Source organism: Eurosta solidaginis, chromosome 4 (genome assembly GCF_040869045.1).
Source record: "Eurosta solidaginis isolate ZX-2024a chromosome 4, ASM4086904v1, whole genome shotgun sequence".
In the NCBI taxonomy this organism is placed as follows: Eukaryota; Metazoa; Arthropoda; class Insecta; order Diptera; family Tephritidae; genus Eurosta; species Eurosta solidaginis.
Window position 1 is genome coordinate 9,750,062 of NC_090322.1, and position 19,269 is coordinate 9,769,330.

The 19,269-nt window shown below is 36.7% G+C and overlaps 3 protein-coding genes across 4 annotated transcripts in view; 1 reads left to right on the forward strand and 2 right to left on the reverse strand.

Moving 5' to 3' along the window:
- LOC137248990 (UDP-glycosyltransferase UGT4-like) overlaps positions 1-5,616 on the reverse strand; it is a 39,139-nt gene extending 33,523 nt beyond the window's left edge. The window contains exon 1 of the mRNA XM_067780034.1: positions 4,826-5,616. Within this exon, the coding sequence (XP_067636135.1) occupies positions 4,826-5,616 (791 nt within the window). The remainder of the gene's footprint in view (positions 1-4,825) is intronic.
- Positions 1-19,269, reverse strand: part of LOC137248988 (UDP-glycosyltransferase UGT5-like) — a 182,780-nt gene that overhangs the window by 158,473 nt on the left and 5,038 nt on the right. Inside the window, exon 1 of one of the 2 annotated variants that reach the window (XM_067780027.1) lies at positions 15,190-15,925. The exons of the other annotated variant lie outside the window; for it this stretch is intronic. Coding sequence (XP_067636128.1) covers positions 15,190-15,875 — 686 coding nt within the window. The 5' untranslated portion in view covers positions 15,876-15,925. Of the gene's footprint in view, positions 1-15,189; positions 15,926-19,269 lie in introns of those variants that run through there. 2 annotated transcript variants of the gene reach the window in all.
- The window catches only part of LOC137248986 (serine-rich adhesin for platelets), a 594,115-nt gene continuing 590,870 nt past the window's right edge, over positions 16,025-19,269 (forward strand). The window contains exon 1 of the mRNA XM_067780019.1: positions 16,025-16,288. The gene's annotated coding sequence lies outside the window, so the exon portion shown is untranslated. The remainder of the gene's footprint in view (positions 16,289-19,269) is intronic.

The window sequence follows — 19,269 nt, forward strand, 5'->3', positions numbered from 1 at the left end:
CCGTTGGAAGGACCAGGTGGAAAACGATTTAAACTCCCTTGGTGTGACCAATTGGCGCCGGTTGGCGGAGCGAAGGAGCGACTGGCGCGCCTTGTTGGACCGTTTAGACGGTTAAGCGCCAATTAAGTAAGTAAGTAAATATACACGATAAAAGTGAAAATAAACATTCACCCCTATTCTGCATTTCGATTACGTTCCCGTTCTACGCTCCGCTTCAATCGAAGTTTGGTATTATGCATTACAACGGAATTGTAAAGAGAAGAGGAAGAGCAAATGATTTTTCGAAATCAGCTGTTGGTACGGAATGTGTGAACATTGGAACAAAATAAATTAAAGAAAATTTTTAAAAAATACTGAAAAACGTTAATATTTTATTATCCACGCCATTTTGTACAAAAAAAAGCAATAGAATATATTGCCGCAGTGTTATATCTTTTTGAGTGAAGTGCTTTCATAATTGTAAGTGTGTTTTTGTCGTTCTTTTGGCCAATTCCCTGCCGTGGCCACCAAGTTTTGTTAAAACGGATTCCTGCACGAATATAGTTGACATTTTCTGAATTTTAAGGATGCTAATTTCATTGCACTGCCCTAAAATACTTTATGAAGATTTATTTATTCTTTCCGCAAGGATTGTTTACGTTTTCGCTTCACCTTCCTCTACTCCGGCAGCTTGCTTTGGCATATATCTGGACCCAACGAACAGACGCAAATTATAGCTGTCTATTATAATGGAATCAATAGCCGCGGCATTATTTATGGAGTTGGAAAGCAACGCATACGAAAATTGCCAGGCGAGAATGGAAAGGCAAATATTGCGAGATTTGTGTAATCCATTTGAGATGAGTGACGAATTGTAAGAAATTGAACTTAAAAGTGGTATAGTTTAATGACTTATTTTCTTATTTAGGTTCATAAAAAACTTTCGACTTAACAAGGATGCTTTCAAGTATGTGTTAGATAATTTTGCGGCGCAAATACGTCCAAGGACTTCGACATCGACATGTTGTTTTTGACCGGGAAACATATAAAAAACAATCATCATCAAGCCTTCTACGTTTCTCAACAAGTTTTACTTACATTTTTGTTAAAATTTTGTTATAAATTAATAAAAAAATAAAAAGAAAATATTTTTCCGCCAACTAATTTGCAACTTAGAAAAACGGAACTACGATCGAAATGCAGAATACAAAAAATCGAACGATTCGAAGTTGGATCGAAAGAGATTGGAACACAGAATACCAAAATTGCCAAATCGAAAAAATTCCAATCCAAGTCGAAATGTAGAATAGGGCTGATTATAAAAATTTGTGAGATGATTCAAATCATGATCATGCAAAACTATCGGTTTTCAGCAAAAAAAAACTAATATCTGTATTTTTGTTCATTACACTTAAATTGCGGGAAGGGATCGATGTGTTGCCCATAAGTAGTAGCCCTGTACATGTTGAAGATATTCCAAAGCTCTTTGCTGGAAATAGTGCCCTCTCGTTTACTGAAAAGATTCGATATTTGGGTTTTGTGATAAACTCCAAGTTGACCTGTATTGACCACGGTAATAAAACTCTAAGCAATGTTTACACCTTTGGAGACCAGAAAAAAGTTAGCTATACAATTGATTGTGCCACACATAACATACTCTGAGCTTGTCTACAGTCAATTAGATTCTGCTTCGAGCCATAAAATTGGTGTTGCATTTAATAATATACGTTATGTCAATGGCCTTAAAAAGTATGACCACTTCTCCACATAAAGATGCAACGTTCTAGGGTGCAGTATTTTTGATTATATTGCTGCACGAAACTGTATATTTATGTTCAAACTTATTGAATTCAAAACACCAAATTATACTTATGAAAAACTAAAATTTTCCAAGTCTTGTAGACACGGCCAGCTAATAATACCACGATATTTATATTTGTCCTCACCGAGGCTGTTTTTTGTTAATGCTGTAAGGCTCTGGAACTCTATTCCTGGTTCTCTCAAGGCTGATATGGGTAGGAGCAACTACAGGAAGTTAATTCATAGTTACTTCAATTCAGTGTAGTTAATGTGGTTACATTATAATTTCATATATATTCTATTCTTTCTTTCCTAATAAACTTAAGCACTTTCTTGTTCTTATTAAACGTGTACTCTAGGTTAAGTATTAAAGTTGTTATAACAATTTAAAATTATATATTTTGTTTTTAAAACTTGCTGATGTACTTAAAAAGACTTTGTCTTACAGATACAACCACTATGTTAAATAAATATAAATATATAGAATGCTCTAGCGAAACGGCGAGACTGAGGAAAGTCCTATCTAAAGGAGATACAGTCCAGAGACTGATAAAAAAGGACGACGGAGGATAGTCAAACAGTAGTGAAGACTCCCTTGAGGCACTACTTAACACACACTTCCCAGCAGGAGGTGATGCGGAAGAGTTATGTTACCACGTCTACAGTCCAATTATGGAGCGAGAGGTACCAGGATTTGTGACAAATATCAAAATTGAATGTTCAATAAAAACGTGTCCTCTGTTCAAATCGCCGGGCCCATATGGGATATTCCCTGCTATGCTGCAGATGGCCGGTGGAACGATTATAGAATGGCTAAGAATACTTTTTGAGGGTTGCATAAAACTGAACCACGTCCCGCAATCTTGCAGAATGGCTCGAATAATCTTCATACCCAAAGCGGGAGAAGCCAGTCATCTGCATCCGAAAGACTACAGGCCTATTAGTTTGACATCTTTTCTACTCAAAGCCATAGAGAGATTAATAGATGTGTATTTAAAGTCAAAAATGATCGAGGAATTATTCTGTTCAACAAAACATGCTTACACCAAAGGTAAGTCAGTCGATATTGCATTGCATAGGGTGCATGCCATAGGTGTTCTGCTGAACATTGCCGGAGCTTTCAACAATGTCTTGAAAAGAGCAATAATAGACAGTCTCAAGATTGATGTTCATCCAGCTTTAGCAAATTGGATCGGCTCCATTTTAAGCTGCAGAATTATCACATCGCAATGGGGTCTGTACGAGGCAACGAAAACTATAAACAGAGGAACGCCACAGGGTGGGGTTTTTATCACCATTGCTGTGAACGCTACTTATAAACCAACTGCTTAGCCGGTCCGACGGAGGACCAGTCAAACTTACGGCAGATGCCTAACAACAATCAGCTTTCTAATGGATCAGGCACATCGGTATGTACATGCCTGGGTATCTGGAGTCAGGTTAACCGCCAGCGCGGAAAAACCCGATCTAGTATTATGTACTAGGAAGTATAAGGTCCCTAATTGCACTAAGCCTAAATTTGGAGGGGTAGCCCTGCAAGAAACTTATAGTACAAAGTACTAGGAAGCGAAGAAAGTCTCCACGGCGCTGTATGCATGCAAGAGGATGCTAGGAGTCACATGGGCCTGTCACCTAAACTCTCTCTTTGGGTATTTACGACAATTGTCAAACCCATAATTTACTATGGGGTTCTTGTTTGGTGGACAGCCACACAAAAAAGTACGTATGTATACCAAAAAACTTGAGAGGGTATGCAGAGTATCAATGATTAGCATAACGGGAGCCATGAAATCTACCCCGACAGCAGCTTTGAATGCCATTCTACACATTTGGCATTCGGATAAATATTTTTTCCACTTGCTATTACTGTGACGTCATGACCTGCATAGGTCATGTTATTCCAATGAAAGGTGATGCTCCGGCCAAAAAGGTATTCTTATCGGAATGCGCTTATGGAAATAGAGAAAGAAGGCAGCCTCCATTGCGCTTTGAGGACCAGGTGGGAAACGATTTAATTTTCCTCGGTGTTACCAATTGGCGCCAGTTAGGCAAACGAAGAAGCGACTTGCTGAACGGCCACAATTGCTTATACGGTTAAGCGCCAATTAAGTAAGCGAAGCTGACATTTTTTTTGTTATATTTCTCAGTTGATACTAAGCGCCCAGCTGCTTGTGTTATTCTTCCTTTATGTAAAACCAACATTATTAATTTGAGCGTTAACACCACTCATCGTGTTTAAAGCAGGCATGCTTAACCAACGAAACGATATCATTTCGTTACGATAATCAACGTTAATAAACGAAACGAAGTCATTTCGTTTCGTTTATTAACGTTAAGATCGTCAAATTAACGAAATGATTTCGTTTCGTTTTCTGCCATATCAAAACGAAATCAAATCGTATGTTGATTATTAATTTCAAACTATGCTGGCAAAGCTGATTGATGGCGGAGTCATTAAAGGTGAAAGCATTAGCCAAGCTGATTGCAACTTTTCTCATGAACTTTGACAGTACGAACATTTCTCAGAGTATTTTTGACATTACCACCAACGAATTACACAAACAAATTACATAGAGTTTGTGTGTGTATGTGCGCTCGTTGTTGCCACCTTACGGCTTCACCATGGCTATAGCATTGCCAGCACAATTCAAACATAAAGTATCACGTTTTCGTTAACGTTAAAAGCTTTTCGTTTCGGTTAAAAACGAGATACAATTTATCTTGATAATTTCTTTATCGATAATATTTCGAAGTGTTTCAACGGAAACGGTGGAAATTTTTTGATAAACGATTAGCTTAACGTTAAGGTGCATCCCTGGTTTAAAGTGTGTAAGAGCCCAAATACCCATGGCATACAATTGTATAAATTACCGCAGCGATCGTTATCAACACTATGCTGATGCCTGATATCGCCCTATACGAATAAGATTTTGCCTGTCAGACACGTATTTCTAATCGCTTAATACATTTTATCTGTCATTTATCATATCGCATTTACACTACATACCATACCAGCCAATTTTACGCTCTTGCCATCCCCACTTACTTGTAAACTTTTTGTATGTCCCACTCAATTATCGGCATTAATACCCAACGCTCCAACAAATTCGCCAAAAAGTTCACAAAACGCTCCCAAAAGTTCAAGGGCTGCTTGAGACTAGTAAATAATAGCGGCACATGAGACTCTTCCGCAGGATTGCCAATTAAACGATTAGTCGCAAAAATAGGTTGTATCATGAAAGAAGCCACAATTGGACAACGAAAATGCGCTCCCAAACCCATTGTATAATCGTTGAGTGCATAACCCAACAACACCAAATCGAAAGCGCCCTCGCCATGTTTACGTAAAAATTCACGCATCTTCGGATGGCTCAGCGTCAGATTGCCAGTGACGGTGTAGCCGTGGACTATATTGAAAATATTTTGATAAAATGATTGTGGTTGCTTGATCATTTGTGCCAAAGTTGAACGATCGAAATGTGCACCATCGCCGAGTTCGATTTGGATGTACTTGTAGGCTGCATTTGGATAGAAGTTCTTCGATACACCGATCACAGTGACATTATGCCCAGCACGTGCTAGGGCATCAGCGGCTGCAGCGTGTATGATCGTATGCGATTGACAGGGTGTGGGAAATAAGCCGAGTATACGTGCACCGTGTGCAGATGTGACACAAAGTGCTAGAAAGACGGTTCCGAAACCGAATAACGCGTTTTGTTTGCGAAAAAACATTAAAAAAAAAACAAAAATTGTTGAAAATTCACTGATCTTAAGCCGTACACTTCTCATGTGGAACTGTTCAACACTGATGACCTGATATGAAACCAATGATGGCATGATACGAAACATTCATTCTCTCTCAATTCGTTTCCAGGAATGGGTCTTAAAGTTCATTCAATTGTAAACATTGGTTCATTCGATTGTAAACAAACTTCATTCGTTTCCAAGAATGGGTCTTGAAGATCAGAGTTGCGTAAACCGCGCAAAAAAAAATCCAAGAAAATCGGTGCGTTTTCATTATTTTTCATTTCAAGTGTATTCAACTACATAAGCGGATCAAAAATTTGTAAAAAAAGGTACAAGAAATAACAAAATTAAATGAGCTGTTATATTAACGCACGAAAAGAGATAAGTACATTTTATCTTAGCTATCAAAAAATTAAATTTCACGTGTTGTCACGGAAAAATTTTTAACGGGTAAAATAATCTTTTTTTTGTATTTGTGATCCTGAAAAAGTTCGAGTTTTTTGATATCCCATTTGACAATCTTGAGTAAGTTTTCGGTGAAAATCATAAATTAAACCTTTACCATGTAAAATACCCCAAAGTTATTCTGAAATGCCCAAATTTGATTTTGAGGATGATGGCATCTATGGTCAATGTTATAAAAAATGCACATTTTCACGCGCTCTCAGAGAGCGAGAAGTTTCATATCATGTCATCATTGTATGAAACTACTCGCTCTCTGAGTGCGCGTGAAAATGTGCATTTTTTATAGCATTGGCCATAGATGCCATCACGCTCAAAATCAAATTTGGGCATTTCAGAAAAACTTTGGGGTAATTTAGATGGTAAAGGTTTAATTTATGATTTTCACCGAAAATTTACTCAAGATTGTCAAATGGAATATCAAAAAACTCGAATTTTTGTCAGTATTACAAATCCGAAGAAAAAAATAACTCTTTGTCACTCGTGGAAAATTTATCAGTGACAACACATTTCAGCGAAGGGCTGCACACGAAACGGGTTTTGGTAGCAACTTTCGATTAGTGAAAAAGTCAGCTTCTTAGTCTTCGCATTGATGTAAATGGATGCATAAAGGCCATGGTTTTGTGGAGCGTTGCGACATTCCATTTTCGACAGCTGAGATAAATTGTAGGTAAACGTATAGGTTAACGCAACATGTTTAATTAACAGCCTTTTGCGGACGACAACGCAGATACTTCACCAAGTGATCTAATTTCGTAATTTCTTATACATTTTTTGCGTTTTTTATTGTATGTGAATATATGTACATATGTATGTACATAAACGTTTTGGTCGCATCAAAGTGAAAAAAGGGACTAGCCGCTTATTCTTATCTTATGGCGGTGCCAGAGCAACAAAGCAAAGCAACGCAATTGAAATATATTATTTCATATTTTTTCACTTATCTACCACAAAATATTTCTACAAAACTTTACCTTTTTTATAAATTTTAATAAGTTTTTATCAGCATACTTGCTGATTTATTTGAAAATAATGAAACCGAACGGATTTCTTGGAGAATTTTTTTGGCGTATTTTAGGCTACTCTATACTATTTTAACGCATTTAACTCACAGTGAAAACCATATAATCTTTTGAAATTTCAGTAAATCGGACCTATGATATAACAGTTAACATAATTTAATGGATAGGGCTTATCGTACATGTCTGCTGTTCCAGGTTCTGTGATCAAAATGGACTGGTTGCATCGGGACTTCATATTTACAAAACCTGTTTTTAGTGATAACTTTTGAATGGGAAATAATATTTACCCTCCGCCATCGAACTAATAATATTTACACTAAAAAAGTATTTTTATCCTTTTTCCCATAATTTCTGAACGCATTTCTACAGTTCTAGGTCAAACTAAAGATTACCGAAATTTTTGGCCCATTTTTAATTTTAGCTGGCACATTTTTTGTTCTGGCAGCTGCTTCAGCTGGCCCGAGGGATTTATCTGTGATTGTTGCCAGCTCAAATTTGAGATAAATCCCTCGTGAGAGCGCAAAAAATGAGAGAGTTTCGTATCAAGTCATTTTTGATCTGCGCATTTGCAAATGGAATATATCGTTCATTTACTTCAAGAGTGTCATAACTAAAAAAATACAACTTTTGAGTTTATAACTAAAAACGTCTTCAGTTTCATGATCGATGTTGTACAAAAAAGTCGTTTTAAATCGTTAAAAATAAAGGCTAAAGATAAAAATTTAAAACATTGCCTCTACATACACAACATGCCATATATTTGAAGAGCTTTTCTAAAAATTTTCGTTTTGGATTTATGACATATATGTATGTAAACGCAATAGCAAAGATGACTTGATACGAAACATGTGTTTACGCTCTCATTTTTTTCGCTCTCACGAGGGATTTATCTCAAATTTGTGCTGGCAACAATCACAGATAAATCACTCGCGCCAACTGAAGCGGGTGCCAGAACAAAAAATGTGCCAGCTAAAACGAAAAGCTGGCCAAAAATTTCGATAAACTTTAGTTTGACCTACAACTGTAGAAATGCGCTCAAAAATCATGGGAAAAAGGATAAGAATACTTGTTTTAGTGTAAATATTATTATTTCGAAGGCGGAGGGTAAATATTTTTTCCCGTTCAAAAGTTATCACTAAAAACAGGTTTTGTAAATATGAAGTCCCGATGCAACCGGTGCAGTGAAATAACTCCCACGAAATAACTCCCAATGAAATAAGTCCCAATAAAAATGAAATAACTCCCAACTTTAATAAATGAAATAACTCCCAAAGAAGGAAATGAAATAACTCCCAATATTTGCCAGTTATTTCATAATGAAACCACAAAAAAAAAATGTTGCTAGATTATCATGACGGAACGATACAAGGAGGCATCATGGCGACATACCTACAAAGATAAATACAAATTCCATGTACTTTGTTTTTGTAAATTCGATGGACAAATGTCAAAATCGTACTGCGCCAGAAGTTGATGTATCAAATCAAATAAAAAAAGGTTTATAATCAGCTGTCCCATGCTGCCACCTAGTATCGTTCCGCCATGTCGGTTATACATGTGTAGTACACAAAGAGATATCTCTTTAAAAACCACAGAGAGAGCTTCTAACTTTATTCGAACACTAAAGCTGGAGACATTGGTGCTTTATCGGTAACCGTATCGGTAACCTTTTAACAGCTGATTCGACCAACTTTATGAGAATCAATGCAATCGATTATTGGTGCCGCTAAGGTCGTAACCGTATCGTAGCCAACCAATTGGGTTTTGGTTTACCGTCGTAACGATAAACAGCTGATTACGTTAGGGATACGGATACAGCGATACGACATACGGCACCAACGACTCCCGCTTAAGCATTATGTATGCAGTTACGTTCCGCAAACAATATGGCTCACTGAAGCTCAAACAGGGTGTTGAAGAAATGCTCCGGTCTTAATCTTTAGGGTCAGCATCTAGTCTCATTGGGCAGAGAGCACAAGTGTTGATCATTGTGAATGATAACTAAGTGTGATATCTTATCTGTCAAATGCCTGACAGGATGTTCAATATGGCTACTTTTTAGCGTTTTGACAGGGTGTTCAATATGGCGGCGCCTATCTTCAGCGGGTGATAGAAAGAGATACAGAATGAGACAGCGATAGTCAAATACAAATCAGGTGATCCAATCACTTTGGAATTTTGACGTCTATGCAGAAGATATCACACTTAGTTATCATTCACAATGGTGTTGATCAATCGTGACCATGTTCGGAATACACTGCTAAATTACAGAGCATACATTTTTTCCGCCACAATCTCATCGTCTTTATGGCCTCGTCACACGAACTTTTTCATTTAGATGCGTTCAACGCAATCGTATGCAAGATGAGTAGATTTTGCGCATTTTTATGAAGAACGGCGGACCGAGCGACACTACCGCCATCTGACATGCAAAAGTTGGCAATCTTCAACTTTTCTTACATGTGAAGCATAAGAAGAAGAATTAGACATTTGGTTTGGCTATGAATGATTTCACACTTTGCAGGTACAGATTTTTATCGGAGCATTTAAAATGTATTAATTTCAAAATTTCCTTCTTTTTGTTGTGTTACCTAACTTGCGGAAATGCCTTTTTTGTTAAAAATCTCACGAATCGGAAAAATTCCCACGTTTTGGCATCACTGTGCCTGAGTTGGTTGTTGTGTAATAATGTCAATGGAAGTGTCTGGAATTTACATTAATTCGCTTTTGAAACATTAAAAAAGTCACACAAACAACAATCCTTCAAAAATAAAAACTAAGTGACACCAGAAGCCAGTGTGCAGTCTAAATACCCATCATAGGCCTACAGTCCTCCCTGTTTAACGACAAAAGTAACTTTGTTTGTCTAAGCTTGTAAGACCATCTCATGATCTTCGGCAATTTACAGCCCCGCGCTTGCGTTCCACGCCTTTTCTGCTTAGTCGATGATATAAAACTCTCGCCTTCTCTTGCAATACACAATCTAATTGGGACGTCTACGGTACAAGCTACGAGGTATGCACCCTTTTTAGCTAGTTTATTCGGGACCCAATATAGATGTATGTTTCCCCTATCCCGATTCTTTCCAGGGATTGCTTACACTCTAACACACTTTAAAGTGTTGTGATATACGAGATTATTGCCTTAATTGCAGCTTGGCTGTCAAAATAAAAGTTGACGCGGCTGCGGTTTAAGCTATTTTCTTCCAGTGATCCTACTGCTTTGGTAACGGCTACAACTTCCGCCTGAAAAAAAAACGCTACAGTGATCTTGCAGCTTGTAGGATCTGTTTATTTCCGCATTGGCACGTGTATCACCTCGTCTGCCATTTTGCACCCTTGCGCTAACCATCTACCTCTATTGTGCCTCTAAGAGTCCCTTCAAGGCGCAGGTACGGATATAGGTAGTCTGTTCGTTCTGTATTTGATGGCGATATACGACTATGGTCGTGCGCTCAAGCAGCTCTGAGGCATTGGGTTTCGTTGCAGTTGTTAACACTATGTTCTTCGCCACCAGGTCCTGGGATGTGTTGTGTTATAATATAAATACAAAATTGTTTAAATCGGGCATGTTTAACCAACGAACCGATATCATTTCGTTACGATAATTAACGTTAATAATCGAAAAAAAGTCATTTCGTTTCGTTTATTAACGTTAAGAACGTCAAATTAACGAAATGATTTTGTTTCGTTTTCTGCCATATCAAAACGAAATCAAATCGTTTATGTTGATTATTAATTTCAAACTATGCTGGCAAAGCTGATTGATGGCGGAGTCATTAAAGATGAAAGCATTAGCCAAGCTGATTGCAACTTTTCTCATGAATTTTGACAGTACGAACATTTCTCAGAGTATTTTTGACATTACCACCATTGAATTACACAAACAAATTACATGGACTTTGTGTGTGTATGTCCGCTCGCTGTTACCACCTTACGGCTTCGCCATGGCTATAGCATTGCCAGCACAATTCAAACATAAAACATCACGTTTTTGTTAACGTTTTTAACGTTAACGAAATCTTTTCGCTTCGGTTAAAAACGAGATACAATTTATCTTGATAATTTCTTTATCGATAATATTTTGAAGTGTTTCAACGGAAACGGTGGAAATTTTTTGATAAACGCTTAGCTTAACGTTAAGGTGCATCCCTGTTCTTGTTCGTTTTTTTGTGGATGCTATTTTGCACTGTTGTACTTCTTAGGTCCAAGAAAGGTGTAGTAGCTGCTAACGAAAACTGCGTAAAATTTTTATCGTAAAATTACAAAGAAATGCCCTTATTTACTTTCAAACGAGCACTTAATTACATCCCTCTTTAAATTCGTTCAAAAAATTTACCATCACAGCAACCCATATCTGATATTCCGCTCCTTTTTTGTTTCCCTGCGTCGCTTCCAACGACAGCAACCCCGGTAATTTTGCCACTTCCTTCAGTGTCAAACGCATGTTCCACGCAGGTTTCACTGAGTTCCACAATAGTTTGACACTGACCGAAGTGTCAAACTGCAATGTGTTAGAAAGAGAAGGGAATTGCTTCCTTCTCATACATATCATACTTGTAAACCTGTACTGTGGTCATGACTGACCAGAGGAGAGAATGGTTAGATCTTGTAGTCATAGTGTACAAGTACAGGTGTGTTGACTTATCTGTCAAGCATTCTGACAGGCACTCGCTGGATTCGGAATGACAGCGAATTCAAAATGGATACCATTACCGAATGCTCCGAATGATTGAAAAATTGAAAAAGTCCATACGATTGGTAGTCAAAAATGTTGTCGTTGAGACTAAAAATGCGACTCTAGACCTGAGATTTCCATCAGGTGAGCGAGGCTGTTTGTAGTTTTGACGTTTATCGCTTAGTGAACACACTTGGTATAGGTACACTATGCTTGTAGTATCTTTAACGTATTTGGATGTTTGGCTTCCTAATGGCTTCATTTTGTATTGCGAACGATTCGCCTTCAAACGGCTTCGTCTAGCAATGGTATTAGGGCTGACTACATTCACGACGGCGGTGTAGCCGCCACATCTGTCATATTATTTTTACACATGTTCTTATGAGCGTCGTTATTTTCGGCACGACAGAGCAGCACGCCAATCAATCACGAAAGCCGTTGTAGCCAAATTGAACCTAATTCTATTTTTGGGAAGCGACAATGAGTGGTGTCTTTTTTATTTTATCAATAAAAACTAAAATAGAAATAAGTAACAGATAATAAAAGCTAAAATCATTCTTTTGGGCATTTTTAAACATAATTCATATTTTTTTCAAAATTTTTGGCTACTGTTTGCTGTAATTTATATTGGTGGCTGCCGCTTTCAAAGTAATCTAGAAGCCAATGCTTGGCTACGGTTGTCGTCAAGCTTTGCTTTATTGTCGTTGTGGTCTGTAGACGCCGTGTTGAATGTGATCAGCCCTATTCTCTATCATTTTTTAGCTGCAGACAATGGTGTTTTATCGGTACCGTATCGGTAACCTTATAACAGCTGTGGTTACGATTGGATACGCTTTGGATATATGGGGTTGGTTTCCCTCTTCACCATAAAAATGAAACACTCTACCCTTCCTTTAAAAATTCACAAATGGCTTTTATTTAATGTTGTAACTCATATAGCTAACATAAACTATTCACTTTGATATCTCTATATCTATAAATAGACTTTTAATTTATATGTTAAAATCACTCAAAACTTCACAAGCGAATATTTTCACGACAATGGTAGCGATAGCAAGACGGTAATTAGCATTGTAAATTTTACCAAGTAGCGCAACTAACAGCTGATCGGTGAAAATTCGCACATTCACACGAACAGTTCTCGACTCAGTTTCAAAACAAAACTTTAGATTATTTAACTCAAATTTTAAAGTGAGATAATCTTTACGAGTTTATGTACATAGAATATATAAGGCATTTTTGTTGTTATTAAAACAGTAGTTTTATTTTTATTAAAGCTTTTATCAATTTTTTTTTTAATTTCCGAACACCATTCCTTCATTTTATGACATTCGACTGCCTAGTCCACTGCCTTCCACTCTATTCGCAACATAACCTCTGTTTAAGTTGCCAAACTATATAGTAAACAATGGTAATTACCGAACTAAACTTACATATTAAGCAATAAAATTTTCAGCCTCCTGCGCAGCTAGGAAACGGTAACTATTTATATGTTCGTATGTATGTAAAAGGAATGTACAAAGTTGAGTGCACGGTATTTACAATACACAAAAATTTATAAATTCTTTGTTTAGAGGGTGGTTCATGAAGGTAAGTTTTTTAAGACATTTGCAGGGTATTTCATTAGGTAAGTATTTTTGCAAAAGGTAGGTATATTAGCAAACGTAAGTATCTTAAAAATAGTTAATATTTCATTAGGTAAGTATTTTTAACAAAAGGTAAGTATCTTAAAAATAGTTATTATTTCAATACTTCATGTTACAAATAAATTTGTAAAATCATTGTATACTACAATTTATAGGTCAATTAAATTTGGGCTCATGTCTCCAACAAGCTGATTCGACCGACCTTATGGGAATCAATGCAATCGATTATTGGTCGTAACCGTATCATAGCCAACCAATTGGTTTTTGGTTTACCGTCGTAACGATAAACAGCTGATTACGTTAGGGATACGACTACAGCGATACGACATACGGCACCAATGACTCCCGCTTTTCGTTTGGTACGCGTGTACGCGTGTTAAAAAACACGGCTTATGTCAAACAGGAAGGCGAAGGCAATTGTCAAATGATATGTTGCCATCATTTAACATAGTGGCATAGTGCAAATACACTAGCAATTCGTCTCTGAGTCGAAACGAATGTTCGTTTCGTAATAGGTAATAGAGAATGAGGACTTAAATTTCGTTAGGCAAGGTGCACACGAGGCTACGCGTCATAGACGCTGCAGGCGAAATTTTTACGCTTTGATGCCGAACACATGTATTTGAATGAAGAGCTGCATGCGAGGCGTCAGCTGCGTGAAAGCGACAAAGCATGATATTTTCGTGTAGTTAAGCGTACAGCAATGTTGGTCGCTGAGCGTACGTACGCTTGAAAAAAAGGAAGAACAAGATGTTTGTTTACATTTTTTTGTATGCAAATTTGTGTAATTGGTTAAAAAATGTTACTTTAGTTAATAAAAGTGCGTGAAAGGTATATTAAAAGGCTAAAAAGTGTTGGAAACTATAAATCACCCTTTTCTCCAGTCCGAGGTGGTTTAAAATTGCCTTTCATAATTTCCAAAGGCACGGGGATGCAAACAACGTTTAATACCTATTTTCCTTTGGTTTCGGGGACGGATATAGCTGAAGAAATTTAATTTTTTATTTTTTTCTATAATTCAGGAATGCTTAACCAACGAACCGATATCATTTCGTTATGATAATTAACGTTAATAAACGAAACGAAATGACTTTGTTTCGTTTATTAACGTTGATTATCGTAACGAAATGATATCGGTTCGTTGGTTAAGCATGCCTGCTATAATTGTTTGATTTTTGTAGGGACGCTCGAAAATAGCTTGGTGTGCAGATCTTGAGTCGTAGAGAAATTGTAGCTATATGAAATATCTTGTACGCGTCTATGACGCGTAGTCTCGTGCATAGTGTACCTATACCAAGTGTGTTCACTAAGCGATAAACGTCAAAACTACAAACAGCCTCGCTCACCTGATGGAAATCTCAGGTCTAGAGTCGCATTTTTGGTCTCAACGACAACATTTTTGTCTACCAATCGTCTCGACTTTTTCAATTTTTCAATAATTCGGAGCATTCGGTAATGGTATCCATTTTGAATTCGCTGTCATTCCGAATCCAGCGAGTGCCTGTCAGAATGCTTGACAGATAAGTCAACACACTTGTACTTGTACACTATGGTCTCGTGTGCACCTTGCCTTACATGAAATAACTTGCCATTTGTCACTTGGCACCATAGCGGAACGATACAAGGTGGCAGCATGGTGACATACCTACAAACATAAATAAAAATTTCATGTACTTTGTTTTTGTAAATTCGATGGACAAATGTCAAAATCGTACTGCGCCGTATTTTGATGTATCAAATCAAATAAAAAAAGCTTAAAATCAACTGTCCCATGCTGCCACCTTGTATCGTTGCGCCCTGCTTGGCACACAGTCACTGTCACGTGCCTTGAAACTTCATTTAAAGAAATTACTTACTTGTAAATCTTCAATAAATAAGGCTCCATCACGGGCAAAATAATCCATGGTTCAAATAAATTAATTACAAAATTCTCCAAACGTCCCCAAAATGTCTCAGGTCCCTTGGGATTGCCAAACATGAGTGAGCCATGAAATTTTTCCGCAGGATTTCCTACCAAACGATGCACACTGTACGTTGGCTGTATAACAAATGATAGCACAATGGGACAACGAAAGTGTGCGCCCAACCCCATGGCATAATCACTCAAGACGTAACCTAACAGCAAGATATCGAAATTCCCCTCGCTATGGGTACGTAAAAATTCACGCATTTTTGGATGACTGAGTGTTGAATTGCCAGTATGAAGAAAACTTATCATAATATGAAATATTTTCTCATAAAATGCTGGCGATTTATTAACTATATTCGACACAGTAGACTGATGCGACTTTTCACCTTCATCCAAATCGATTTGTATATAATTGTACTTTGCTGAAGGAAGTACATTTTTCGATAATCCGATTACGGTGACGTTATGTCCAGCACGCGCTAAGGTATCGGCAACAGCGGCATGTATGATTATATGAGATTTGCTAGGTGACGCAAAAAAGCCGAGTATGTGTGCAGCTTGCGTGGGTGCCGCTGCCAGTATGATGTAACAAAACCCAAAGCCAATTAACACATTTGAGAAGCGAGCGAACATTTTGACGCTTTAACCAACGAGATCACTCGCGTGACTGAATTCGGCTTAATAGCAATGCGCTATTGGTTAATAAAACGCGATATTGAAAAGAGAGTTGCTCTTAATTATCTTAAAAAAAAAAAAATCATTATCTCTCAATAAAAATTAAATGTTATTTTATGCTTTTTGAACTTTGAAGCCATTGGACGCATTCAATATATACAACTGATAAGTGATAAATTGTCCAACTGTGATAATAGAAATTGTGAATGAATGAATAACGTGTTAATTCAATTGTCAGATAAAAAAAAACATAAAAAAAAGAAATATTAAAGAATTTCGCACACTTGTATTTTAACACTAAAACGTAAGACTTGATTCATAAACAACACTTCGAAATGTCAAGCAACTGTCAAAGAGCCAGATCAGTGAATGTAAATTTGTAAAATTTGCAATATATTGCAAGGCCACCTTAAAGATTAATGTGTTATCAGAGTCTAAAAATAGTGACAGAGAGTTTATTATAGCTGAAATATCTGATAACATAAATAAAATGCTAGTATCCTGTGTATATAACCAAAATATATGTTACTTGTTAGATTCCTTTTTTTCTGAGTTATCTTCGTTTTTAATAGACTTCGAGCGTTTTGTTATTTGTGGTGACTTTAATGTTAATTTACTCTTAAATGACTCATATGTAAATAAATTACTTGACCATATTTCAACTGCTGGCCTTACTATATTCAACAAACATGTACCAACACGATATGCACATAATTCGACTCCAAGCTTGTTGGACCTGATTATTACGTCAAGTCTTGACCATATTACAAAATTTGACCAATTCAGCTTTATTTTTGACCATGATTTAATTTTTTGTTCACTAGATGTTACGTTCGATCGTCCTGTTGACACTGATACCATTGTTTTTCGTGATCTTAGGGCTGTTAACGTGGATGCTTTGTTTGTTGATTGGATTTTGTGTTGGTTTATTCTTACTGTGGACGGCAAACTTGAATTTCTGAATGAAAATTTGAGTAAGCTTTATGACAAGCATGTCCCCTTATGTAGTGCGCGGGCTAATATCAATGCTGTTCCTTGGTATAACTTTAAAGCTAGGTCTGCTATAAGGGAACGAAATAGACTTTACGCGAGATGGAAGAGGAGACAAACTGAGTCTGCTTGGCCTATATATAAAATCGCCCGAAACAAAGCCACCGTTATCATAAGAAAATCCAAGCAGATGTATTGCAATTATAAATTAAACCCGTCACTTCCGTCAAAAGATTTATGGCGAAACTTGAGGAATCTTATCATACAAGGGAAGTGTCAAAAGGATTGTCAAGTTGGCCCAGATATCCTAAATTATTATTTTATTAGGTCAAGTGAGTGTCGAGACAGTCATATACCTCTGAACGTTATAAGTCGTTTTGAGTCAGTGAATAAATTTCAATTTAAAGCAGTATCATAGTAAGAGGTTTGTAAAACAATTATGGTCATCAAATCTGATGCTATTGGGGAGGATGGGATCTCCTTGAAGTTCATCAAACTCGTTCTGCCATTCATTTTAGGAACTGTCACGCATATTATTAATCATTGCTTCACAACTTCTTTTTTCCCTGTGGAGTGGAAGAAGGCGTTAATTATTCCTGTCACAAAAACAAATATTGCTCTTGAACCTTGCAATTATAGGCCAATTAGCATCTTAGCTGCATTTGCTAAAGTGAGTCCTTGATGGCGGGTCAAATCTCGGCTTATGTTAAGGAGAACAACCTGTTGAGTCCACTGCAATCTGGATTCAAACCGAAGCACAGTAGCTTTACTGCAAATATCAAAATAGTTTTGATAATAGTGATCTAACCCTTCTGTGCCTCCTTGACTTTTCTAAGGCCTTTGACTCAGTGCAGCACAACCTCCTTTGCAAAAAAATCGAATTCTTCGGGTTCTCTACTAAATCTGTTGAGCTTATGGCCAGTTACCTGGGGGGAAAAACCCAGAAGATAGTTTGCAAAAACTCTGCATCTAAATCTCGTGTTGTCCCATCTGGTGTGCCACAAGGCTCTGTGCTTGGTCCTCTTCTGTTTAGTCTGTTTGTCAATGATTTATTCTCAGTGTGTCAACACGTAAATGTCCACGCATATGCTGATGACATTCAGTTATACCTATCTAGTCGGGTCGGCCTTGTCGAAGATTTATGTTATAAAATAAATAGTGACTTGTCTGCAATCGGGAAATGGGCTTGTGAAAACTGTTTATGCTTAAATGCTGAGAAGTCATATGTCGAGCCCTTCCCGCAATTTAAGTGTAACCAACAAAAAGTAAATTTTACAGTAGAAGGTTTTTGTAATTATCTTCTGACAAAAAATAGCTACTATCATGAAATTTGGTATGTGTATAAAATATTTCTTAAGCCTACAATTAAGACTTCGGTTTTTGAACACACTGTACCGAAAGTCCTGTTATCTGTACTTACGTTTTCTTTGCTGTCATGTTGGCTCACTTTCCAAACACTATTTTGTTAGTTACCATAAATTTTAAGTTATTCAATTATGTTTTTCAGATAACATAGGGGCACATTAAAGCCGTATTTATTGTAATTTTTTAGTACATATATACATTTGAAATTAAAGGAAATTTATACAATTTCAAATTTGAACACAATATATTAAACAGTATTGTTGTAAACAAAATAATTCTGTCATCTTCGTCGGTCTCAGGCAATGTATCTATTATCTTTCCAGTAGGGATAAGCTAATATATCCATAGTGAAATTGTTTTGGTATGATATTCTTTTCGCAAGGAGCTTTTAGGTCGTTATATTTTGAAGATGAAATGTGTAAGAAGTGACCATACAAGGTAACAGGACCCTTACTAAGTATGAGAGAATTTCGTCTTGACCACAAAATTGTACTGAGATCGTTCGCTATCGTCAAAATAACCAAAGTGTAGTTTAACCAATGGAAAATTTTTTTCGAAGATAGCGCAACGTAAAGACGTAAATGATATTTTAACTGAAGCTGGAAGCAAAGCTTGACAAAAGGTTGTCTAATCTTTAAAATCCGAATTCACTGTGAGTTATATGCGTTACAATATTTTACTAATTAATTTAATCAAAATGTAAATTTTACTTAGATTTGTTTATATTTAACTCTACTAGTCGTATTATTGTAAAATAAGTTTAAAGAAATAAATATTTTACTACTATCATTTTATTAAATGATTGAAACTATAATCGCCGAAATGTATGCCAAAAATCCCTATATTCAGATCTATTCATTTTTGTTTGTAGAGGCATCATTGATACATGTTATAAAAAATGTGCATTTTGACAGCGCTCTCTCCAAACAAAGAGTTGCAAATTCATTCATCTATGTTCTCTGCTACGAGCTCATCGTTGTTAAGAGTATACCCAACA